Genomic DNA, 27198 nt, shown 5'->3' with positions numbered 1-27198 from the left:
CAACATGCTTGCACCTATTTTTGGAAGTGAGGTGTCCTCTGAAAGTAGCTCTTGCTAAATACCTGCTGATAAAATGTCATCTTGGCAACACTGCTTCTCTGTATGCTTTGCTCTCTTTGTTGGAGCGCAATGTTGGTAAGCTGGATTGACGTGTAGAATGAGAGACACTGCCTGGTCCACATGACTGACAAGCGGTGAATAGCCATGGGGACCCATACATGCGCACACACACGCATACACACACACTCTACATAGACAACATGTATGTACCAAAACAATATCTTTTATTTGTAGTCCATCACCACAGGCTATTCTGCACCAAAGCCAATGGAGAAACACATGACAAGCTTATACAATAGAGAAAAGAGAGGAAGTCAGCTGGATGGTTCGCAGTACGTGTTTACATTTCCGCGTGTCTCGCTCTGGGCACCACACCTGCCTTTCTAGATTGTACCAGATCTACCTAACTCTAGTTCTATAATACCTGGCATACCTGCTGTGGCATTCAGCCACTCCTGTCCCATTCTGCTGACCATTGGGGGGGATTATTGCTGTGGGAATGATTATTACCCAGAGTCAACAAGAGAGTCAAAAGCAAAACAGGAACAAGAAGAACACACAAAGCACATCTGGGTAGTAGCAGTATTATTCACGCTGGCAAAAGTTGAGTCCTGAAAGTTTTGGAGCACTGAGCCCAAAGTCCTCGACAACTTAAAATGGACTGGGGATTATCATTGTGCTGCAAAGCTGCCAGGACCCTCACACCTATTGTGTTGCTCTCAATGGTAAAAATAGAGAAAGAAGACGCTTTCTGCAGACGGTCCATGTTTGTGCTTTTTTAATAATACTATTATCTTAATGAGGTCATAGTTTGGTTTGTTATACACTGGAGTTACAAAGGAAATTAAAATAGACTAAAATTCGAATAGCCCACCAATGGTAAACAGTACAGTATTTTAGGGGCATTCCTCCCCCAATGAAAGTTGGGTAAGAGGAGTTGAGAGGTCACTGATAGAATGCCTATACATACAGACACATACATACCACACAAACATACAGTCTGTCAAGCGCACACACACACTCTCACGTATATACTGTACAGAAACAGTCAAAACCATGGAGCGAGAGACAAGATGGAGTTCCACTAAAGTCTTCACAAAGCACAAATTCTTCTTATTCCTTTCTCTTGTTCCATTCCACTTTCATGACAAATTTTTTTTTATTTGAAAAAAGTAGACATATACTGTAGCATCTCCACGCTGACTTTGAGTTAGGTTGATTCCTCTTTGATGTTGAAAGTCATCTTTATAGTCAGATAATCAAAAAACACAAGAACATTTTTGCGAAATTGATGCACAACAATCCCATACATTCTGAAGTTCATGAGTCAAAATTAAATGTTCTTGTGGCAAAAGTACTCCAATCTGGACCTGTCCGAGTCTCCACTGGAATAGTTCCTACAGGACATTACTTGGTGACTGGTTAGCTCCATTCTGTTCCGTTTCTGGGTACGTCCTCTCTCTTGTATTATACTTCCTTGACTTGAGTTCGTCAGAGTTTTCTGAAAACTCTCCACACACCATCACCTTTACTACATCCTTGTGTATTGTCCAAGAACATTCTACGTACAAGGTTTCTGTAGGATTAGAACATTCCAGGGCCCGGACTGAACCCCATGTCCATGTCACGTGGCCTCATCTGACCCCCCATCATCATTGTCTGCTGTGGAGGGCCGCCCATGCCCTGCAGTGACATCATCATGTTAGGTGAGCCACCAGGGCCTGGGTGTGCCATTTGTCTCCCCTGCATCATCCCTCCTGGACCCCCAGGAGACATCATCCGGTGCTGGGGGCCCATCATGCCTTGGCCCATGAATCCTGGGGGCCGCATCGAGTTGTGACCAGGGTTGCCCATTGGCATGTCTTGGGGTCCCATTCCCCCGCCAGGCCCCCCTGGCATCCCACCCATCCCCTGCATGGACATCCCCATCCTCGGTGGACCATCGCCCATCATGCCCTGCATCGGGAAACCAGAGGGGTGTGGTGGTTTCCCCCCAGGGTTGTCTCCCCCACCTCGGGGGAAGTAAGACAGAGTCTGGCTGGGCTTTTCTGATGGGATTATCCTGGACAGGTCAAATTCAGGAATCCCAGATGCTCCCGGCCGCATAACCTCATGAAGGTCTGCATCACTGAATCCCTGCATGTTGTTGAACTCTGGCCCTCCCGGGTTATTGGGCTTGCACATGCCCCCATCGCCCCCTCCGCCGTGAGCCATGTTCCCCATCCGTCCTCCCATAGGTCCTCCTTCTCCCTGGAAGCCCATGGGATGGCCAGGGAAACCTTGGGGACCAGGACCGTTGTGCGGGGAGAAGGGGCCCTGCTGGGAAGGGGACTGGGTGAGGGGGTATGCCTGGCTTCTGTGAGGATAACCCATGCGTCCCTGTGGCATCATTTGGGGGTTTCCCATACCAGGGTCTTGGGGATTTTGTGGCATCATCATGCCATGAGGCATCATGCCTGGCCCCATATTAGGAGCATTGGGAGAGGGCATCTGTGGGGGCATGCCATGGGAGAGGGGCTGGGATGCCATTGGATTCATGCCCAGAGGGCTAAGGGCAGACATGGGTCCAGCATTTCCAGGTCCCATCATACGTGGATTGCCTTGGTGATTCATTACCATACCTGTAAGTGCAAGACAAAAATAAGTTATTATGTTTTTACTGCATGCACTAAGATGGGTGCACTTGAAAGTCCAAATTAAACAACAAACAAATGATATTTTCAGATGTCTTACCATTATTGTTCACTGAAGGCAGGTTAGGGGAGCGAGCTGGGGGCGAGTCGTCATCAGAGCTGGCAACAGTCTTTATGGCATCATGGTAGAGTGGGGTGGAGCTGGGCATTGCAAACTTGGACATGCGTGACATCATGATGGAGAGAGGGTTCTGGGATAGAGTTGGCTCAGGGGGTATGGTGTACGGACTGCCAGACTGAACGTTGCCTGGGAGGGACATGGAGCCAGATGGAGCCCCTGATGAAGGAGGGGCTGAGGGAGGTCCGTTACCACCTAGAGGATGGCATTATGAGAGAGAGAAGACAAGACAGAGATGATGAATCTTAGCAGTTGAGATTTCATCCTCTGGCAGATTGCTTTTATCTGTAATGATAAAGTAGCAATAGTATGTGCTGCTCAGTGAGATTTAATTATGTGGCCACAAGAGGGAGCCACTGGACCGTAACTCACCCAACCCCACCCCACTCCTCATACAGATGTGGTAACTAACAGAGATACAGTTGATGTATAGCCACATCTATTTTATTTGCATTTTCAGTATTGTTCACTAATTCTGATTTCAAAAGACTAAAAAAGGACAGATATTCTACATGCGATAACAATAACTGAGATCAGTGACTAAAATAAAGATACAATTAAAAACCAATATAAAAACATGGGGAATTATATATAAGCAGCACCTGTCTCTTCTTCTTACTTCACAGTTTAAAAAAATAAAAATAAAAAAATATATATATATATGTTTATATTAACTGTGAAGTAAGAAGAAGAGACAGGTGCTGCTTAACATAGAAAATGGATGAAAGAGACTGTTATACCTTGCTCCATGCTCCCCATCATGTTTGGTGAGGTGATACTGAGGGGAGGTTTGCCACCCTGAGGTGGTACTCCAGGACTCTGCATGGGTGGCTTTGGTGAGGATGCCCATCCCGGAGAGGGGTTTGGAAGAGAAGGAGACCTCATATGAACAGGAGAGGCACCAGCTGATCCCATCATGGAGTGGGGGGATTTCATTGGTGCTGAAGCCTGGGGAGGTGGAGGGGCACTGGGGCCTGTGGGACCAGTAAGCATGCCAGCCAGCTGGGACGGTGTCTGAGGGGATTTAAGGTTACCAGAAGGAGAGCCCATCATGGGGGACTGCACTTGCCTCAGTGGAGGGGACTTAAGTGGGTTGATACTGGGAGAGTTTCCCCCTCCTGCTTGGACATTCAGATCTGCTGGCTTGCGGCCCCTCTGACCTTGTGAAGGACCACCAGCAGGAGGGAGGTGGTTCATACGGCCATTGCCTCCTGTTGGTGTAGATCTGTGGTCTGGACCAAAGGCTTGGTCTATATGCACAGGACCCCTCATTCCTCCAGGACCACCTGGGAAGGGCCGCCCAGGCCCCATAGGAAAGTCTCCTGGTTGTGACTGATCAGGGAAGGGAGGACCCTGCATCGGTCGGCCTTGTGGACCCATGTTCTCCATTGGAGGTCCTCCACCTCCTCTCATTCTCATGATCTCTTCAGGACTCATATTCATGGAGGGATCTCGTAGCTTGGCAGGGTGCATATGAGGTCCTGGCCCAGGGCCAGGCCCCATGCCAAACTCAGGTCCCATTTCCCTTCCCCCCATCCCCTGGAGCCTAGAGGATGGACTCATAGGACCATCACCGGGCATTCTGGGAAACATGCCCATGCCATTACCAGGTTCCATTCCACCTCTTTGGTGCCCCATCATCCTTTGCATGTCCATCATCATCCCTGGAGGGATACCCTTCTCTCCACCCATACCTTGGTGGAACATTGCTTCTTGGACTGACTGAGGGTTTGGAAAACGCTCACCACGACCCCCTGGACCAGCAAACATTCCCCCAGGTCCTCCAGGGAAGCCTCGTGCATCTCCCATACGGGGAGGCATGTCGTCAGGCCAGCCCATTCCAGGCCTTGGGGGTCCCTCCATCTCAGGATTCATCATACCAGAGAAGCCAGGCATTCTCTGCATATGTGGGGGCATACCCCTGGGCCCAGGGCCAGGGCCCATGCCCATGCGCTCCTGGTAGTGCTCTGGTGGACCACCTGGTCCTCCCCACATCTCTCCTGGGCCCATCTGGTAGGGAGGCGGGGGGCCTCGCATCATACCGCGTGGACCATGAGGGTGCATCATCATGTCTGGAGGAAGTGGCCGATGCTGCATCTCTTGTTTCTTCCTCTTCTCTTCATAAAACTCCTGCTGTAGCTTTAACCAAGCAACCTGTTCTGGGGTCATCTGATCTCCATCAACACAGCCCCCTGGACCCACCATGTGTGGACCCATTTCATCTTGTGGAAACGGGGGCATGTCCCTGGGACCATGGGGGGACCATGTGGTGGGCCAAAGGGTGGACCTTGTGGGCGAGGTCCTCCTGGCCCACCTGGTGGCCCGAGACTCTGAGACTGCGCCATCATGGCCTGTAAAGGGCCCTGCTCAGACCTTCGGGGTGCACCATCAGGGCCCCCATCGTGTGGTCCACCATGGGACTGTGGGGGCCCCGGTTGTGGGGCATCACGATCATCAGGGAAAAGCATGCGCTGAATATCTCGCAAGGTCTGTAGGGAGCGCTGGCGATGCTCCAACTGTTCTTGGGACAGACCCTCTGTGTTGGCCTCCATGTTCAACAGTTCCTGGGCCAGCTGCTGCTGTTGTTGCTGCTGCTGGGGTGTCAGACCCGCTCCACTAGAACCTCCACCCTGCCCTCCCTCACCTGCTGTTGGAGGGTTGAGGCCTGCCTCAGGCTGGGTGACAGGGGCCTGGTCAACTGGAGCAGCAGCGCTACTGGGGCTACTGCCGGGAAGATTTTTGGATTCCATGCCTGCAGAGGATGACCCTTCCTGCGGAAGAACACCAGATTGGCTCCCTTGGTTTGAAGGCTGGGGTGTGGTTGGCTCTGCCATGCCAGGTAAGGACGGCTTGGATCCAGGCTGGTGGCTCTGATCTTGAGCATGGGACGGGGGTTGCTGCGGAGGCTTGGAGTCATTTCGAAGGGCGTTTGCTGCATTGTTCTTTGGAAGAAAGTGACAGAAATAGGATTAAGTTATAACACTCTCATGCAAGATGTTGGTGTATAAAAGCATATACATGTGTGTTAAAAACAGTCTTTACCAGGAGAAGGTGAGCTTTGTCCTTGCTGTTGGAGATGTTTTTCATGTGGAAGGCAATGATGTTTTCTGTATGGCCAGTTAGAACTGCATCAGCTGCCCTGTGGACAAGAAGGCAGACAGTCAGATATCTGTCATCAGGCACAATACATTTGTGTGTGTAAGTGTTCATTTAAAAGACGGTGAGCTGGATGAATAAGTACTAAATTGGACCGTGAAGGTAAAGCCAAGGTCAACAAACTAAGCAAACAATTTCACACACAAACACACACACCTTCCACTGAGCATCAACATCTTTGTAATCTCTAATTCCCAAGTGTTTATCTAAGTGTATGCTCCCATTGAGAAACACACATGCTTGTGCAGATACACACAATGGATTTAGGCTATAACTGGGAAAGTTGGAGGAAGGAAGTGAAGTGGTAGGAAGCAAGAATCTCAGTGCGATACACACAAACATCAAAGACAACAACAACACCTACTGATGTTAGGGGCACAGAGATAAACTTCAGGCAATTGACATTGTTGGTAATTCCATTTAATTTTGAACTGCAATTCCACAAAGGGTTTCACTGTGGGTGTATGTTTTGCTTGTGTAAAAAAGGGTTCAAGTATAGAGATGATTTAATTAGCCAGTATAAACACATTAATATTTAAAACGTTTAGAGATAAGATTAAACTGTAAAACTAATCACTAATAGAAGACTGGTGCATACGCTACACATACATGTACAATGTATTCACAAAAAATTCAAGAGTTATAGCTAGAGAGGGAATTTTTCTGAGCTACAATAATTTAGAAGAATAAGCCGTGACACACACAAATGGTAACTCTTAGCTTCCTTACTTGTTGGCCATCTCCGTGGTGAAGACATAAACAAGTTTTGTGACTGGTTTCTGGCCACTCGCAGGTTCTGTTGTCGAGCCCTGTCCTCCCAGTGTATTGTGGGAGGGTGTGGAGGAGCGACTGAGTCCAGCATTGGAGGTAGAATGTGTGACGGAGTCCTGGGGCTTCACGTCGCTGGAGTTACAGTCTACAGAGAGACCAAGAGGGAAGACCATGGCTTTAAGACCCACACAGGCTTATGGGTAATGCAGTTCTACTGAGGAGTTGCTATAAGTCACGTTGATCAGCAGAGGGACTTCTATGCATGCTTGAACGAACACATTAACACACTTACTGAAGAATCCTTTGTCATCTTCATCACTTTCTCCACCAGAGCACCAGTCAGCTCCACTGTACGGCTGCCTCCTCTCTGCCACGCACATCCTCTTCACCCTGCTGCTGTCTGTACAGACACACACACAACCATGAGTGGGGTTCGGTTTATCTGTGCTTGTGACTGCAAAGTATATTTTTCAAGATGTCCAACTGTTGTCTTCTCTAGACAATGAGAAAATAAATAACTATATATAGTGCTGTATATATACAGCACTATTCTAAATAAAGTAATGCAGTGGTACAGGATAAAAGGAACACAAGAAAACAACCATGGGCTGTAATTAGGGAGAATTTGTGCCATTTTGTCCATTTATCACTGATGAATTAATCAGATAAACTGCCTCTCCAGGAAATGAATGATAGGTGTAGTATTACCAGATGCATAGCAACAATCACAACTGAAGCGCTGCACAAATGAAAATGTTTGAGCATTGTTTGTATTCTATCCTAACCTGACTGAGCAGTTCAAAGCATTTTGTTATAAGCAGACCTAGGTTTGGTAACAAAGCATGAAAGCATAGCTAATAATAAAGTAATTTAGTGACTCATGAACCTTGCCCACCTACCTTAGTTCAACGATTTTCTAATTATTGTGAGAATAAAATCATTTAAAATAGTCATGCCATTTCAGATCCCAGCTTCCTGCTGGACATGGTCGGATAATAATAATAATAATAATAATAATAATGAGTACTGGCTACAATGGTTGGTTCTTACCTTTTTCCTCACTAGTGGGTGTGCCGCTCTCTGGCTGTTCAAACGACTCAACTGAGGTGCTCCTCTCCCTTTTGACTTTAACCTTGGAGCTTGGGCCAGAGGTCAGGCCCTGGCCGTTCTTCAGCCCCATGCCCCCTGTCACATTCTGTGCCCCTTTGGAACCCAGGGTCTTGGGGTCGCAGGGTGAGGGCTGTGATTGGCTACCAGTGCTCCCTGGTTTACCCTGATTGGGCATTTTAGAGTCTATCTGGGTGGCAGTGGAGGGGGACATGACGGGAGGTGAGCGTACCATGGCCTCCGTCTTAGGTTTAGGGCTGACAGACAAAGGAGAGAGAAAAAGATCACAGATTTAATTAATAGAGAAGACCAAAATGAAAATGTGATTGTTCTTTTTCCTTCTTTTTCTTTTCTTTGCAACTGGTAAACACAATGTAATTATGGCATCGGGCATCTTGTATGGATATCTATGAATTCTATAATAGGCTATTGGTTTTGGGAATTAATTGTGCACAATTAAACCTGAAGGAACAGACAGAAGAGAGACAAACCATCTACAAACGACTGCTGCTTACTAGTTCTGAGAGCAGTTCAGTTCAGACAGGACACATCCAACTGGCAGAGAACTCCCTTACCACGCCCTAATCTCTTTCTCTGTCTCTCTCGCTCTCTAATGCGCGCGCGCGCACACACAGACACACACACACACAGACACACACAGACACACACACACACACTTGTACAAGTAGCATGAAACAAATGCCAACATGTCCAAAAAGCACAGCCGCAGCCTAGAACACTTTCTGTACGTTCACAAAGACACACAGCTAGCAGAATTTTGGCAGTCCAGACAGCTGTTTCCAGAGGCTCCAGAACCATGAGTCAGCAGGGAAAACTTCCAACTTCAGTGTGTACTCCCTGACCTTAGAACAGCTCTGGATCACGCATCAAGACCTTGCAGGTAAAAGAATGATGCGCAGATGCTGATCTTGAATCTGCATTACACCTGACCTACACTTGCTTGCTAAACAGCACAGGTAGGGCCAAAGTTACATGCTCAGGTCCTCATGTCCACTAAAACTGAGTTGAACTACTGATCACATACCATGTATACCCCCCCCCGCACATAAAAAAACATGCATGATAAGTAACATAAAGCCTTCCGTTATAGACCAAGCCACTGGCTTTCAGTGATGGTTACTCACTCACTTTACTTAAATAGGTAGGATGGGTCACATTTCCCAATAGGGATTTGTAAAGTATGACAGAAAACGCTGCTTTAGGGCCTCGGCTGGAGTTTTCTGTAGACTTGCTTCTGATCAGCTTTTTCAAAATTCAAAACTCAGCACATAATGCACCTTGCAACTGCTAAGGTATGAGAGAACATACCAAACAGTGGGATGAGGGATGCACCACTCACTCTGCAACCAAACACATCAGCCAAATCGCTGCTTAACTTGACATCTGTTCTTGGCTGAACGGCACAAAATATTTATATTTTTACAAAAATGGTTCCATACATTTCAAGAAGCCTCTGTGATTCTGTTTTTACAGAGACTTTTTTTTTTCTCCTATTCATTCTGTTTTGAACAGAGGGTTGAGTGTTTGTATGTGTTCTCTCTTGAAAACTGTTAATAAACACTGACAGTCAATGTTTATTCATTTTTCAATAACGGGAGATGATTTTTTTTAATTACTTGTAACAGGTTTATGTAGTGAACAGAAGCTTGTGCTTCCCCAGTAAAGCCTACTTATATGTTATTGATGTGAAAAGACACGACTGAGTACTTCAGTCATCAGCTGTTAGAAGTACAGAACAACAATGCCTATAATAAAAACTTGATTAAGTGTTCACTAGCGACAACAATGTTGTGCAGCCATAAAAATAATCTGTTTAACATAGAGCAGTTACATTTAAATGTTGCTTGCTTTGCAGTTGTGCTGCTGTTTATAGACAGTCTGGATTAAATGCATAATTCTAATCAACATTCATATCAGTGTTTGGCTGAGTAGGCTGGTAAAACAATCACCAGGATCTCACACGCTTATACGCATACCCACAAACCAGTGCATTCTTATTATTATTACCACCATCACAGCACTTAATAACTGCATCACAGCACTATCCCCACAGGTGGTCAGTCTGAGAGTCTACTCACCTCTGCGTGTTGGTGGACGGGGAGTTCTTTAGCCTATTGGAGTGCATTGATGGGGCTCCCAGGACTACAGAACAGGGTGGAGTGATGAGCTGGTGAGGACTGCCGGTGTGTGTGAGCGGGGCTTTTGCGCGCACGTTCCTGGAGCCAGGAACCGGATTCCCGATGTTGGAGAGGTTTCCCCGACCGTCCTTGGCCTCCTCTCGCTCTTTCTTCCCTCGCTCCTTCTTGTTGAAATGTGTCGCTGCTGTACCTGCCGCCGCTGGCCTCTCCTCTTGGACCTCCAACATTCTCTCTATATCCTTGTCTGTGTGGGTGGTTTGTGCGCGTGTGTGTGAATGTATGTGTCTGTGTATGTGTGTGTTTATGTGTGTGTGAAAGTGTGTAGAAACGATAACAATAGTCCAGAAGTCTTTTCTTGCTCGGTGTGTATTTATGAAACTCCCCCAAGGGGGCTTTCAACGGCCCTTGGGCACACTGTAGAGAGAGGAGAGAGAGAGAGGAAAAGGAAAAAAGTTAAAACTGGAAAAAAGAGGGCCACAGTCTGAACAAAGTTTAAATTACACACCACCCAAAATCGTTTTAGTTTCAATCTACTTTTGTAGGCTTGAAAGGTGGTTGTTAAAAGTTGTTCATTATTCTTTCACAGTGTCTTTGGTCAGCTTTAATTCATGTCAGCAGGAACGGATTCACATCTTTTACATAGAGCAGTAGTGAAAGCACAGGTGTGAAAAATAATAAATAATGATAATAATAATATCAATATCTGTTACCATTGTTACACAGATTCAATACTAAATTTAACAAAATTTTACCACATGAGAATTGATAAAACTGTTTTAAAAAGTCCTTTAGGAACACAATATGCTGTGATTTGGTATCAAAACCTTTTGACATTTGGAGATTTCTTCAAGAATTGCATATTTCTGCAATTGGATGATGAGCGCTTCTGAGTCCAAGCATTTCTGTCATACTCAATGTATGCAATTCCAAGTTGTTAAGGAACCCCAGTATGCAGAACTATTCAATTACACCATTTAAGAATAGTTGAAAAGAACACATTTATACTGCAAGCATTATTCAGCCCTCACCACAACAAGCTGGAAGATGCTACGACTGAATGACATGGTTGGTACCGACGTATTGATTAGGTTGTCTAGTTTCATATACCAGTATCTTCACTCTTTTTCTGATTTTTACCTCTTAAAAAAACAATATTCATAAATGCCCCAAAAACATCCAAAAGCCAACATCAGTCAGGTTAATCTTTGATACTGCTACTTTGGGTGGGATGTCACGTTAACTTTATAAATACCAGCACTGAATTGTAACTGTAGCAGACAGTGAAGTGCGGTGGTGGAGGGGGAGAAGTAGTATTGCGGTCCAAACTAACCACTGTGCGTTTCGGATTGTGTGTGCGTGTGTGTTCAGTACAAGAATTGCATGAGAATCCTGTTCAAGAGAGCAGCCGAGTCAGTCAGATTACATTGTCATCCTGAAAAAATTTAGGAGCTCTTCCAAAACACTCAACATTGTAACTGGCTCCAGAGTTCCCCTGGGGAGAAGGAGGGGGAGTGTTTAGGGGGAGGGGGAAGGGGTTAAAGGGGGTGGGGTGTCACTGGGAACCAGACAAATACACTGACTCCTGCTACAGCAGCACTCGTCTCTCGCTGGTCTGAGGAGAAGTGATTTACAACCATCAGGGCCCACAGATCACTACTGCACGTGAGCAGAGGCTGGCTTCTCCACAGGGACAGAGGGGAAAACACAGAGGAGCCTTGTGTATCCAAATTACACCGATTAGACTAACCTTTATGTATAAAAACACACTTTGTGATACAGAACAGGGGACTTTTCAGAGACGCAATGGGCTGATTATCGATTGCTGAACTTGGGATTTGTTAATTTACAACAGAACTGCTTGAAAGACCTCTATTCTGGTGTTTATATTTTGCAAAATAACATGCTTTGATACATAACTATGGAAACAAGGACCGCAACACACAATTAGAAATCAAGTTTATCTGCATTAGTAATATGCAGCACACAGAAAGTGACAATAATTTCACACGGGCTTTGGCTCAAGCTATAGTCCTCACAGTTTAAATTCTGTGTCTAAATAATTGAACACTATCAGCAAAACAGACAGTTTCTACTAGTGTCCGATCAGCCGTCGTTTCTGCGTGTCGGGTTTTGTTAGAGCTAACTTGCAAATATGGGAAGTATGAGAGAGGAAGAGATGAGAAAGTGGCAGAAACAGAGATGCCATTTTTGTTGCTGTTGACTCTAATTTGTTCATCAAAGTGAAGCACTGACTTGGGTAAGTCATACATTTGACAAATGGGGATTAAAACTGCACACACAATTCCTAAATCATACATTACATTAAAAGTGCCTTACAAAAAAATGCTTTCAGTCTTAGTAGAAACAATATGGAAAATATATTTTTTTCAAATTGCATACCTTCCTCTAAAACAACTAAGAGCGTATCAGCGCTAATAAATGAGTGCTTAAACTTTTATTTTAAAAAGGGACATAAGTGAAGGGTGGGTGCTAAGTGTGCCTAAGAGGCCATGGAATGCTTCAAAAATACTAATTCATAACACATGCTAGGCAAACAGGTCTACAAAAATGGCTACATTACGGTGGGGCAAAAAGCCTGCCGTCACAGAGACAGGCAAGACGCGAGAAGTGCTCAAATATGGTGATATGGACACACACTTTTAAACACAATTTCTTCAATGACATTTAAGGCGTTTCCCTCATTTGTACATACAAAAAAAGAATCCAAACGGAGAGCTTGAGGGAGAAATTCAAATCCTGCTCACTTTTCCCGCTCTGCACAACTGGACAAATCCCTTCATGAAGTAAGCGTGAATGTTGGGATTTTTCATTTCAGCTGTTCGCAAAAATCGCAGGCAATTCTCTTTTCCTATTTCACCATAAGACAGGTGTGGGAGGAGGGGGTTTCAGATACTGTTTGACCATCTGAAAAGCCCTCTGTTTGAAGCATTGGGTGTATAGGGGCAGTTTAAAAAAGGTGAGTTTCCAGCATGTTGTGTTTGGATGAGGGTGGGTAAGTGACTCTGCTGTCCTGACTCAAGTGAAGAGAGGTTTTTCCTCCACTGTAAGGCGGGCGTATAGACGAGCCTTGACCAAGATGATGTACCACGGGGGCCTTGACACATGGCAGCCTTTTGCAGTCCATTGGAAAATGAGATCTCATTTTATTAAAATCAAAGAACCAGGCTCCTACCCTCATTCAGCCCCAACTAGCACGTATGCCCTCAAGGGGTGTTATCTAAACTTAAACCCTAATCGTACACAAATGTGCATAATGTGAGCATGTACACGCATACTGACGCTAACAGCAGGACCTGTCAATCTCCTGCTCCCTCCAATCGCACGCTAACAAGACACTAATTGGGGAGCTTGCTGACATGACTGTCATAAGGAACACACATACACACACACACACACATCAGGCGTGCATACTGCAGCCCACCATGCACACACGCACAACAAAACACCGTAGAGGCAATCATAGAGATTTCTCTTCCTCTATCTCCAGTAAAGACGCTGAACTGTCTATCACAGCACACACGGGGAGCTGCAGTGCATGCAAGTTAATGGGGAAACAGTATAATGAGGCTCTAAAAATGAGCTTCGTGCCTCTGATACAAATATGAGGTTCCACATGAAAAGAGGGCAGAAAATAGTTCAATTCAATTAGATTTGGGGGTTTTTTGAATGCGGGTGGCACCAAAAAGAGAGCATTTCATTTCATGCTTATGCAACAGTCATCGTACGCTGGCTGAGCGTTGTGGAGAAAGTAGACCTTCCCTGCTACGTCACCCAAATTCCTCTGAGGGGGAGATGGGAGGCTCTATACCAGTAGAGGGTCCACTGGTATGATGGGGGGGGGATTAACAGGTGTGTGATTAAGAGGAAAGAAACCATGACCTTGTTGAGAACCCAGTCCACTGGGTTGAATTTTTAACCCAACAATACCACAAAGGCATTGTTTGAAAAACATGGGGGGGGGAGAAACACACAAGTACAAACACACACACACGCACACACACACACACACACACACACTAACTCTCTTCGCTCATCTCAGCCCTGCTGTTGGCTGTAAAAGGCCCTGCTGATGTTTCAGCCTTATTTATGCAAATCCCATTTTGCAGTTCAGTCACAATGGAGTATTGCTCTCTCTTTCTCGCTCTCTAGCTCCTCTGCGTGCTCTCCGTCTGCTTCGCCTCCATCTCAAGAATTTCTTTCGTCCATTATTTGTTTAGGCCGATATCAGACACATTATTTCCCCCTCTGCTCAGTTTTTCTGCAATAATATACAAAAACACACAGCCATCAGCAAGGAACCGTGCAGTCTGAAGAAGCAGCAGCCAGCTCTCTTAAACAGAAAAGCCTTTCAATCTCTTTATACAAGGTATAACTTACATGCACCCTTTATTCATTAAAATCATATTACCACGTCTCAAGTCAAAGTTTTGTAACATTAAAAAAAAAAGATGATATATAGGTCTGGTAGTCTGATAGACGTTTCAACATCTTACCTAAAAATACACTAAGTCCAACCATTTAAATAAATTGCTTTTAAGAGAATGGAAAACATTAATATCTACAGTAAGCCGGGATACTTTTGCTGACAAGCAGCCACAGGTGGTCATTTTTGTACTTTTCCAAAAATGCTCGCGGGTCAATCCTTTTAATGCCGTCATCGGCGTTACATCAGTAAGAGCCGGTGTAATAGGATCAAAAGCAGGAGACAACAATCAAGTCTTCCCACGAGGTACTACGATGTGTGTTTGCTTTTTTGACACAAGTAATGCATTTTACCTGATGAAGGGTCTAAGAACTGACACGTCATAAATAAAGTATCGACAGTGTGTCGGATATTTTGGTCCATTCACACAGGGTTCTTTCATCTCACACACCTGTGTATAAAACTTTTAAAAAACCTTTGAGGGCAGAGTAAAAAAAAAAAACCAATTGGTTGTACCTGAACAAATACTATCATCAGAAAGACTAAAAGAAACCAGAGTGCACGGAATTGTAGACGAGGTTTGTTTTATTGTTTATAAATTAAACTTTTTATATTTATGAAAATAAGTAGTCTACTTTCTCACTAGATTTAAGGACTTTTGGCGCTAGCACTGCTAGCTACTTTCATTGGTAAATTGTTGGCATTACTGGGCCAGGTTTTCCACTTGGACACATTCAATTCATGCGTGCTCTTGCTGTTTTCTCCAATGTCACTAACGCCAACTTTAAGTAGTACAACAAAAGCAAGACATCTGCCAACCTCCAATCAAAGATCTGTCGGACATCCCACAGTAACCTGGCTGAGGGGAACACCTGTACGGTCGTCTGTTGAGGTGGCTCCCTGAGATTAACATGCCACACCCTGCAGTTAGCGATCCTGATACAAGCTTGGTACTTACAGAATGCTAGGAATGCTAAGAGGCACTAAAGATAGAGCTGTGACGCCACAGAGTGAACATTTTACATAATGTATCTACCATGACAGGAACAAGGGCTCTCACACATGACTCACATAAGTATGACTGAACTTTGAGCCACGGATATATTTACAATGAACATTTCCGCATTTCCAAGTTCTTAACTGTTCCCAAAGTACAATAGCTACATATCTCCATACGTCCCCACCCAGGTCTTTTCTCCTGTGAGTGTTTTAGTCTTTACCCCTCACGCACTCTTACACCCATAATACCAGTTGTCTCTCTCTGCTGGTCTGTCCGTCCCGCCTTTGTATGAGAACCCTCGCTCCCTCCTCCCAGGTTCATCCTTTCCTCTGGTCTGCAGACGATGCCCTTCCATCCCCAGGGAGGCGACATGTGTGTAATGTCACATTCTGTCATATCAGATCATGGCGACAGACGCCTAGCCGTGTCCATCACAATGATGGAAGTGGCAATGAAGGCAGGAGGATAGGAAGAGGGTGGGATACAGATTTACCCGTAGCAGGAGGAGGGGGGTGGAGGGGTTTATTACACAAGTCGCTCTCTTCACAGAGTGTGCGGGTGGGTGTCTGTGTCTGAAACACACACACACAGCTGACTCACTAGTGACACATCTGTTGGCGTAGCCTGGGCACAGTGCCATGTGTGGCGGCCAGCTCCAACAGCAGGACTGGCACTCAGCACTCCGGCCTGCTCTGATCTCCGTCTCACACACTTCACCCTGCACTTCCATCACTGTCCATCTGCCCTACGTCTCTGGCTAAGTCTGACTGACACACAGACACACACAGACACACACACACTTTCTACTCAATACAAGACAAAGAGACTGAGAAACCGGCAACAATGTGCCATTATTTCTCAAACAAGACAAGCTTGGGTTCAAATTAGGGGCGTGCCATTATCAAATGCTTAAGGTACAATGACTGTTGCCAAAAATGCAGTTGTAAAAAGTAGGTTAAAAAAAAAAACATTTAATATGGATTGAATTAGACATCAACAAACTGTAAAGGGTATACTACAACTTCTGGACTCTGCAAAAGCATTAACATACAAAAAAACACTAGGTTGGTTGTTCAATTTCAGATAATTAACTGGAAAATAACTTTAAATTCTCTCCCATGCTAGTAGCGGATGTGCGAGCAATAAAAGGAAAAAAATGGCACATAAAACTGTGTTGTCTTTTGCTTACCATGACAACTTTCAACACAAACTGGTTGCACTTTAATGGGTTGCAATTGCAAGCATAGCAAGCCATGGCCACAGAGTACTTCACAAGTCTCACAAGTAAGACCCTTCCTTGGACCCAAGTTGGGACAGGTTTAGATTATGTTGAGTAAATTTGGGTTAGGTAGGGTCTCTGGTCTCTGAATCATTATGTCTACTACACAAATCGATCCTAGCAAATTTCCAATCAGCTCCGATTTTTTGGTGTGTCAAACTGCAAAAGAAAATGTGTTTTTTTCAAGATTAGAGAAGACTTGTTGGGCTACAGCTACTTGCTGATTGGTGGTTTATCATCCGGCAACACCGATTCACTGTTTGTGGTGTCTTTTTGGGTCTGTTTGGGTCAACGGCATTTTGGATAGGGTCCTAATCTAGTTCAGAATGTGTATTAATCTTTCTGGGTAAAGTCCTTTTTTTATATTATTTTAGGACATTGGGTTTAGTTAGATTTACCTCAGGTTCAAATCTTTGAACACATGAAGAGCTCTGGTATAGACACTTTCTTTTTCCGATCTGTGGCTAAATGAAAAACTAAACAGAAACTCCATTTGCTTAAGAGAAAGTCTGCTGCCCTCTGTGCAGACCCCTTCTTTCCTCCCCTCCCTTGACCATGCTCTCTGGTCCGTGACTCCCTCCCTCCATCCTGACGGTCGCTCCCACACTCGGGCCACATTCCTCCCTTGTTCATGCTGGGAGGACGTCTCCCTGTGGCTAAATGCATTGTGGGAAATCCCAACGGCCAGGCCCTTCACAGGCCAAGCAGATCATTGAGGTAAAGCGTAAAGGCTTGCGCTCCGTGCTTATGGTCAAAAGCCTTTTTTTTGTAAGCCGCTTGCAATTATATTACACGAGTGTCAATGTGTTGATACAGAACCTCACAACAAACAGCAGATCAAATACCCACATTAGAAGCAGCACTCAATACAACCCATGCTGTACAAAAGACCTCCATTTATAGCACCAAGAACATTATGCAAAAAAGAATGAAATTTTAAGATGTGCAGCCCAATAAAAAAAATTTGCATATTAAATAACTAAACAAAGTGACTTCTCAACCTGTCAGACCTTGTGCAACAGTTCAGGCGTCGCCACTGACCTGGCATGACATCAAACAGGCACAGACATGTTTTCCTCTAAGCAGAAAACTCATAAATACAGACTTTATAATACATACGCCGTCTTTGCTCCTGTTGTACAACAAAATTAGAACTTTGGAGGGAATATGAGCCAGATTGTGTCCCTGAATTACCCCAGTATGCACGTGTGTGTCATTCCCGTGGAATCTTAAACACACTGGCTAAGACCTGCCCAATTAGATATACAGGCACAGAGCAATATACATGCACATACTCATACTAGTGCACATGGAAACACCCACATGCGGCAGTAGTTAGCTGGCCTAAAAATGGCTGAGATGCACTGAAAACTGCTCTACAAGTTTATGGCATCTGCTGCTCCCATGAGTCTGAGCTTGCGTGCCTCTGAAACTATGAACGCTCTGGAACAAGACATGTCTTCCCAGCCGTTACCCACATAATAATGTCGAAAGAATACCCTATATTGCTAATGTAACCCAAGTTAAGTGGCTGAAAAAATGCAATCTACCCATTAATCCTGATATAAGGGACACATTGAACCTCAACACCTTATCTTCTCATGAAAGGAAGTGATGATGTGGTCAGTCAGACCTCTTGTACGGTTGTGTAGTTCTAGTAGCTGCTCTTAAAACTTTCAACGGTGGCTAGGAAGGGGAATATAACAATTTTGATTCTTGAAATACTTTCTGGCTCTACATGCTTGAGAAATAGGATTGATTTTCATTCCGTTCAAGGTATGTAAATCGAATTTAAAAAAGGCACAGAAAATACATAAACTCCCTGTTTATGAGCATAAGGCGATGGCTCAAATTACTAGACAAAGAGCAAAAAAAACCCAAACAAAAACACATGGCAGATGAAAATGAGATTTGAGCAGTTCAAATCTAAGGTGCGGCACTATTTTGGAAAACACCGTTTTAAAAAGTGACGTGAATCTTGATAAGATTACAATAGTTTAGTTCACAAACTAAACTATTTTAGTTAAACAACAAACAGGCAGCCCAACACCATCCAGGACTAATCACTGCAGAAACCGATAATCCAATATTTAAAAAGCAACGACAAAACACCAAAAATAACAGAATTGGAGCACTTAAGGAATCACATCAGATGTTAGCTGGTTAGCATTAGTACATTAGGGATCAATATGCTATTTTTTTTGGAAGGTCCCTGCTGATGGACTGATATTATGAACTACTACATGGTATTTGTGGCTTAGGGTTGATGAGACTGTCAAGACGTGCAGGTGAGTGGGGAAAAAAGCCTTTGCTTCGGCTTCATACAGTTAGTTCTCTTAGCAAACAGAACGACAGAGGTGTCAACAAAATGGTGGCAAAATGGCTGCATAGTCATTAAATCTGATATCAACCAATTAACTGTCTGTGCTAGTCTCATTTATTTACAAACCAGTGCTGCATACTCCAGTCTGTTAAGCTTTGTTTATTTTCTCACAGACTAATGTGCCTTTTTCTGCAAAGCACAGCATCACTTATCAGGAGCTCAGCCGAAGAAAAAAATAGGAGTCAACATATCTGAAGCTTCCTCTCATTTACACCGGCAGGGTAGTCAAAGAACACTGGATAATGAGGATTTGACACAGTTGATGGATGCTTATCACTGGTTTGTCAAAAGATTGGCCAATTGATTTCAATATAACCAAACTCTTTGAATTGTCTCACATTGCACATAGTTTTATGGCAAACTGACAAATGGAAGAAAATCTGAAATCTAGTTTTCTTCCAACTGGAGAGCACAAAAGAAAATCCAAAGAGGTGTAGTAGCCACATTCTCAACTTAAACCCTACCTGCAGTTTTCTCTCTAAACTGCTTCTGGTTATCATTGGGTTATGTTGCTACATTATACTAGGCTAACAAGCCAATCTGGTAGCTGGAGAGGAACAGCCTGGCAGGCAGCTTTTAGCTTTAGATAGATGGGGTGACTCCGGGTCACCATGGCCCCGAGGTTCCACCTGAGAGCAGCACTGTTTGAGAGGACCCCTCCCCTCAGGGCAGGAGGAGCAGCAGCATGTCTGTGCACTAACTGTCAATCACAGCACAGAAACATGAAAGCAGAATTATAGGTACATTCTGACTCAGCCAGACACGTCCCTGAGGATCCGGTATGGGCAACTATCCCACCACACATCCACACAGACTGAGACCTCCTCCTACAATAAGAAAGATATGAAAAAGCAGCTAGTAGAAAAACACATTCATATTTATAGCTGTAACTGTTTGGAAAGGCACACTAAGCTGTAAAGACTTACTACTAGAGGCCGGTCCTTAGGGTCCTAAAAGATTTGTTTTAAATGACGTCCAGCAGCCTTGTGTTGCCAACTTCTTTTATTATTATAATTTATCTTTATAACATGTCGAAGTGATGACATATTGGACAGCCTAGAATTTGAACAAAATAAAAAACTAATTATTTTGAAAATGTTGCACACCATGGCTATAAATTAAGTTATAGATATTTTTGTCATTTGATCCATTCTAAAGCATTTAACACTAGTTTTGGTTTTGAATAACTGGCATCCGTGGCCCTAAAAAGAAACAAGGCTTTATTTATTGAACCCTGTGATTTTTCTGCTTCTCTAATACCACCATAATATTCATCCATATATTATCTACCCATGTGTATGCTTTCTAGATTGTAATCAAATTTTACTGTATTGTTTCCCTATTGATCCTATTTTAAATGTTATTGTATTTGGGCATGTCTTGCTTGTGCAATTTTGAGGCTTGTTCTCTCACAAGTGCTATACATTTATATTTTTGGGGACACTGATTCCACTTTTTCTCTCTTTGCATTCTAATTCTGATACCTGAACTCAAGATATTGGCTGAGACAGAGGACCAAAGCAATCCCAGTTCCTTTTTTGATCCCAATTGATCAACTGATTAACTCATTTTTATTATGTTGTGTTTAGAAGCTTTATAAAACTGTCTAGTCACAATTTTATACCAACAGTGATAGAATTTGAATGTGGATTGTCACATCCGGCCAATACCTGATTTATTTAATAAAGACGCTATAGCATCATTGCTGATTTAATGTATCAGATCAGATCACTATTTAGCCTACTGTGAAGAAACGTGAAAACCCCCCATTGGGACTACTTGCAGGGAAAATGGATAATATTTACTGCAATCAATAGAGACAGATTTCAACTCGTCAAAATGTCAGGCCATACTTCCCAGGAACAGGTAAACAAATACACATTTTGAGAAAACAAAGGGAGATTATTCCCTCTGAATTTAATTTGGGGAATACTCTGTAATTACTGTACAATGGAGGCCTGATTATTGTAGGCATTCAGCTGACACACTAAACGTCTTAATCAATTCTGAATGGATGTCTTAATCAAAAAGACCAAATGCTAGTTTACATTTGCTTAATGTATACTTAGTTTATGGGCAAACCTTTACAAAAAAGAGGTAACATACGGCGACAATGAAAGTGAAAATAAACATTTCAAGCAATCGAAAGAAAGAAACTGACACACGCTGGTCTAATCTATTGTAAGAACAGGGAGGGGAGCCTGCTGCCACCCACTACACAAGGGATGAGACAGACGCCTCTCCAACTCATCCCTCCATGTCAAAGACAACACAAGCTTCACGAGTTTTAATTAGAAAACCCGTGAAGCAAACATGCATGGAAACATGAGAGGGCCAATACACAGAGGAGAAAAAGAAATCCTTTGCCTCTTTACATCAATATCCATTTCCCTGTGTCCTTCACCTCACTGTGGTTTTTGGTTAACACGCTTCGGATTAGATAGCAGATAAATAAACAGTGTGGACAGCGTTCTCAGGGAAGAGCGCCCTGACCGTGTTGTGTCCTCAGCATGTGCGGATGTGAGAAGAAGACCAAACATCGCACTGATAGGCCGAAGCAGTGAGGTCATTTTCCTCAAGCATCAAGAGTGGTTGTGCAGGAGTAACCGCTTTACAATTCAAGGCCTCTCTCGTCAGACTGCAGCCATCAATGTGGGCACATCCATGGATAAATGTCATAGAGATAGTGACTGATGTCAGGATGAGCCTGTGGCTGGCCTGTTACTGTTGCATCAGAGCAGTGTTAAGATATCAAGTTATGGCACCAGTCTTTGATGTCAAACTTCCAAACGTAAGAAAAGTTGGTCTTAATTTAAAAAACTGAATAAAATGATAGGTAGGAAGATGTATGACCTGTTACAGTAGAAAACATGGCAGACGGATATATTTCATTCTGCTATACTGATTCCTACACATGGTGAAAACAAATTCTTGCTATGGCTGTGTGCAAAATCCCTACATTATTCACTCATCCACTTCTCCCTTTATGATAGAAACTCAGCAGTTTACTCTATTGTGAAATGATAAATAGAGATTTCAGACAGTAATAAATCATAGTCATTTCGCATCAGCACTGACTGTCGCATATATTTGCATGCCAAAGAGCATCTATCTATCTATCTATCTATCTATCTATCTATCTATCTATCTATCTATCCATCCATCTATAAATAAATATATATACAGAGATATATATACATACACACACAAACACAAACTTATCGATTTGGTGCAGATAGGATGTTTTAAAAACTATTGCAGTAACTCCAGCTATAAAGGCACGGCAGACTTTAAATTTTATTGTCCATTCCACGCAAAAATCTTTAATGTATTATTCTGGCTAAATAAAATAAAAATTTGCCATCCCGAAGAGCAGCTGATTTTTACAGCAAGCTGACTAGTGGTACTCATGTCATATCTGACCCATCTTCTGTTATTTTCTCTTACAAATAATTCAGCCACGTAACTATCCATTTATGAAATTAAATCACACAATTTAGGATCCTCTTTACCCTGGAAATATGCACAAACAGTCATGGTAAATAAGAGTGGCATTTAGCAATGTAACACGACACGAAACAGACGTAATACCTGCCAGTCATAGGACACAGGACAGTGCATTGCCTATTGTAAAGAAATAGAAGATATGCCAGCGTATCGCCCCATGTGTGGCTATCGGCTTTTTTCTGTTCCAAACTATCATTAGTGTATCAGCCTTCGACCTTTAGTTATGAGAACTAAAGCAATGAAAAAAAAATGGGGATGAGAGAACAGCATTAATGCGCAGTCTGTCATGGGTGCACGCTCTTGAGAACAGGGTAGATGTGTTTGTATGAAAGAAACTCTGTGATAAAGTGAGAAAAAAGAAAAAAAGAGCAAGAGTTGAGCTGGGTTACCTCAGAAGCCCCCCTGCCCTTTCAGCAGGGCCTCATATGGAGAACCAGGCCTCAGGTCCCCTGGGCACTGATGTCTGCTCGCCACTTGACTCCTCCCAGCAGTCAGCCACTGAGGCTGTGCAGGAACCTGGCCCACTCACGACACCTTACAGCCACAAGTCATTCACACCTGGAACAGAGGGAGACAACTTTGCTCATCGGGTGAAACACAAACAAGAAAAAAAATGGCATGGAAAAGCACTCAGTCGCTCGTGTTGACAAGACCAACATGTAGCAAACATAACCGGCGCAAAGCGTAGGTCATTAGGGGCTACAGTAACAGCATATACTCGCCTTTTTAACCCAGACATTCATTTATACTTCAGCTATCGACCGCTGTACACATAAGGGACTACAAAAGAGTGCATGATACTCTACCAAGAGCTTCCTTGCTTCTTTGCATCAAAGAGGACTTCCTCCAAATATCCACTGGGGGACTAAAAAGGAGACACCTTGATAATATAAAAAAAAAAGAGTAGAAGTAGTGGCTGTATATGAGATAAATATGAAACAGCATAAAGACTATGCAACAAATAGAACTCAGTGGCTGACAGCAGTGTTGCCTAGCAATCGAAGAGACCGACCACAGTCCTGTAACAGGAAGGTCTGCAGTTCAGTCTCAGCAACTGGCTGGTCCTTGGACAAGACACTGAACCCCTACCTGCTAACTCAGAGGTTGCTCTGGAAGCAGCAAACTGCAACACGGCACAAAAGACATTGATTATTTATTTTTTTACAATTATGAAGGAGAAAACAGATCATTAAGGCAACATGATGCTGAATTCACCTTTACTGGAAATTATTATTTTTTTAAATGCATGCAAAATGTTTTATAAAAAAACAGGAAAATAAATGACTTGGGGACACTTACTATCATCTGTGTGCCACCAGGTGTCATTTACTAAACATTTTTACACTATAGGACCTGTGGATTTTGTTCACTCAGAAGTCAATAATAAAAAAGAAAAAAAGATTGGTAAAAAAAAGAAAACAATCAACACATTCTTTGCCATGTTTTGCTCTCTGGTTCTTACCCAAGCAACACAGCACAAAAGCCTCACAAGTTAACTCACAAACAGGCCTGCTCGAGGAAGCCGTCCTAAAAACACACACAGACATCTACAAACAAAAAACAAAAAACTCTGCAAATAAACACGTAAAGCACACAACAACTAAAAGAGACTAGACTCCCCTCACCACCACCACCACCCCCCCCTGAAATCTCAGCGCCTCACTGGACAACTCTTGGCGGACAAAGTAATTCCATGGCGCTTGAAACTCCAGGAACTTTTTTTTTTTTTTTTTTTTTTCCTAAAAGAAGTTGTTCCTGTTTCGCCAGAGAAGTGGGGGGGAAGGGAGGACTTCAGCACTTGCATTCATGGAGCGTCGGCCAGCGCAAACAAAGTCTTCCCCGAAGAGGGAGGCACTGGACGGCGGCTGAGAGCGAGAACAACGACGTCGGCCACAAGCACACACACACACACACACACACACACACACACACACACACACACACACACACACACACACACACACACACACACACACACACACACACACACACACACACACACACACACACACAAAAAAAAAAAAAAAAAAAAAAAAAAAAAAAAAAAAAAAAAAAAAAAAAAAAAAAACGAAATGAGATTCCTTTCAGGGCTTTTGTCCGCTAATAAAACAATCCAGGGCCTCCTTAGGCAAACGTTCATTTTCAAGTTCTCCCAGCTCCGATAACAATGTAACAATTAAATCGCTCGGCAGATGAGAGGGCTGCTCGACACAATCAGCAGCCGAGGCCTATAATGTCGCTATGCGTTTAGAAATCTGACCAAACACATTTTTAAATAAAGGAAATACAATACCAGCGGTGTGGTACTCCCGAAGAATGCAGAACATGCATGCTGCATTGTATCCTTTTTTCATTTTCACCAAGCACGGGCGGTCCTCCAGTATAATGGGCTAAAAACCAATATTTCTCCGCGGCTTTCACACCACGCTGAAAACATCGTGAATAATCCGCTGGTGGTGCGCCGGGGGGGGACAAAACATCGGCATTTACGCTCGAAAGGATGCTCGCTGTCTGCCAGACCAGACACGACGTGGTTTTGCAAGCCAGCCTTCGGGGACAGAGGCAGGGAAGAACGGATACCAGAGTGAGTTGTCCCCGGGAGGAGGACCCGCGTGTGCCCGTGTCCAGGAGGCGAGCTGTGGAAGCGTCACTTTCCACCTGGAATCTGAGAAAAAGGGAACACTCACCTGCGATGTTGGCTTATTTTCCGTTTTCCTCGAACGACGGAGTCATACCGTACGCTAATCAAATCACAACATTATCACGGGAACATTATAAAATAGAAATATGTCTCCCCCCTTTTCGCCCGAGCTTTCCAGTGGTCCTACTCCATTACATCCCAGTCAAGATTTCCTGTCGTCTCCCCCCTCCGTTCCAGCGAGATGGTTTAGCCCGAATTCTAAGTAGCAATTCTAGGTCAGGTCTGTGTGCCAGTGAGAATGTTACTGTCGGACAGCAGCGAGACGTCCACTCCATGTTACACGGTAAACACTATGTAGGCTAACACACAAATACACAGAGGAGGACGACATACTTATACTGTAGTTTAAAATTTGTTATTAGTGGAGTTATACCCTTTTCTTTGTGGAAATACTAAACTTCCCGTCAAATAACTTTGCATTAGTTATAAGAATCGCACTGGAGGAAGTTCCCACAGGATAAAGTTGTTTTTTTTAGCAAAGCAAATAAATAAATAAAGCATCTTTGTTGTTGGGAGCTGAAAGTTGATTATTTTCTTAAAGTTGATAATTTCCTTGTCTTATCATTTCTAGTGAACTGGATACCTTAAGGTTTGGATTGTTTGTCAAGACAGATGAAATGTCACCTTTTTTAGGAAATTGTGATGAGCATTTTTCAGTATCTACTGATAGTATAGATCAAATCATTAATCAAGAAAATAGTTGGGAGATTGATCCAAACTCCTTGCAGCGTTTCACTGTCACTGCTGACATAAAGCCATTTTTAGAATTAACATTCTGGTTATTTTCTTTCCAGATGTTTTTCTTGACTAATTAAGTTTTCATTTTAGTCAGTAGTTAGTGTCCTGGTCTTTTAGTTAAAAAAAGAGGCAATTCTGTTTGCATTCGTACTAAAGGAGTACACACATTTACTAGTACACTTCCGGGAAGTTGGGGAACTCAAAACAGAAAAAAAGTAAAAATCAAAGCAGCAAAGGTTGCATTACCAAGTTTATTTTTGGCCCACAGTATGGGTTCGTAAAACCCTTAATCCTACATTTCCCACAATGCAACCATCTTTTCATTGATCCTCCCTGCCTGGCAAATGGCCATGTATATCAAACTCCACCCCCAGTTTGTGACTCATGTTTTCTTTTGTAAAGCTCACGCCTATATAACCCTGATGAAACTGACCTTTATTGTACATGTAACATCAGTTAGAGTTGCCCTTTAAGACACAAACACATCAACATCAGTTTTGAATATATCATTAATCTATTAATTGCAGGGTTCATAGGCCCCAAATCATCATAGTAGTAGTCATTATGATGCAAATTATAATGATTCAAAGATAATTAACTTTTTTTTTTTAAACAGTGAAAGAAAGAAGGAAAGAAAGAAGAAGGAGAAAAAAGTATTTTACGCAGAAAAGCCCTGTAGGCATTTACAATAATAAACAATCGTTGTGATGCTGTTGAGTTGCATTGCATCGTAACGAGAGATGTTTTTTAATATTTAGATTGTAATTTGTCCACCCAATATATATCAATTAGAGGTGGAGGTCATGAATCATGCACATGATTTACAAATGTAATGTTACAAGATGAAAAAGTGATGTTAAAGACAAAAATCATGATCATAGAGGATTTCCAAGTCTATCACTAGATTGTCCTTCATTCCTTTTCTTTAAGCAGGGTTGTATCAAGTTTTAATAGTGTTCATGATAAGAAAAGTAACTTATTGCATGAAAAAATAGACTGATCTGCCTTTGACAAATACAATTATGTCGGTCTACAAAACACACACTCACACACATTCAGGCCAGCTGATATTGTGTGCAATT

The 27198-nt window shown here is 43.3% G+C and overlaps 1 protein-coding gene across 1 annotated transcript; it reads right to left on the bottom strand.

Moving 5' to 3' along the window:
- Positions 1–285: 285 nt before the first annotated feature.
- Positions 286–25671, bottom strand: bcl9 (BCL9 transcription coactivator). The gene is given in 11 exon segments (XM_054615403.1): positions 286–2681; positions 2794–3066; positions 3612–5142; positions 5145–5813; positions 5914–6010; positions 6757–6943; positions 7091–7198; positions 7849–8162; positions 10005–10478; positions 23067–23235; positions 25365–25671. Coding segments are annotated over 9 exon segments (4503 nt in total). The 5' UTR covers positions 10292–10478; positions 23067–23235; positions 25365–25671; the 3' UTR covers positions 286–1644.
- Between the last annotated feature and the right edge of the window lie 1527 nt (positions 25672–27198).

The sequence above is a fragment of the Anoplopoma fimbria genome, chromosome 16 (assembly GCF_027596085.1).
Source record: "Anoplopoma fimbria isolate UVic2021 breed Golden Eagle Sablefish chromosome 16, Afim_UVic_2022, whole genome shotgun sequence".
NCBI lineage: Eukaryota > Metazoa > Chordata > Actinopteri > Perciformes > Anoplopomatidae > Anoplopoma > Anoplopoma fimbria.
Note: the sequence above shows the minus strand (reverse complement) of the source record. Positions and strands in the feature narration are given on the sequence as shown.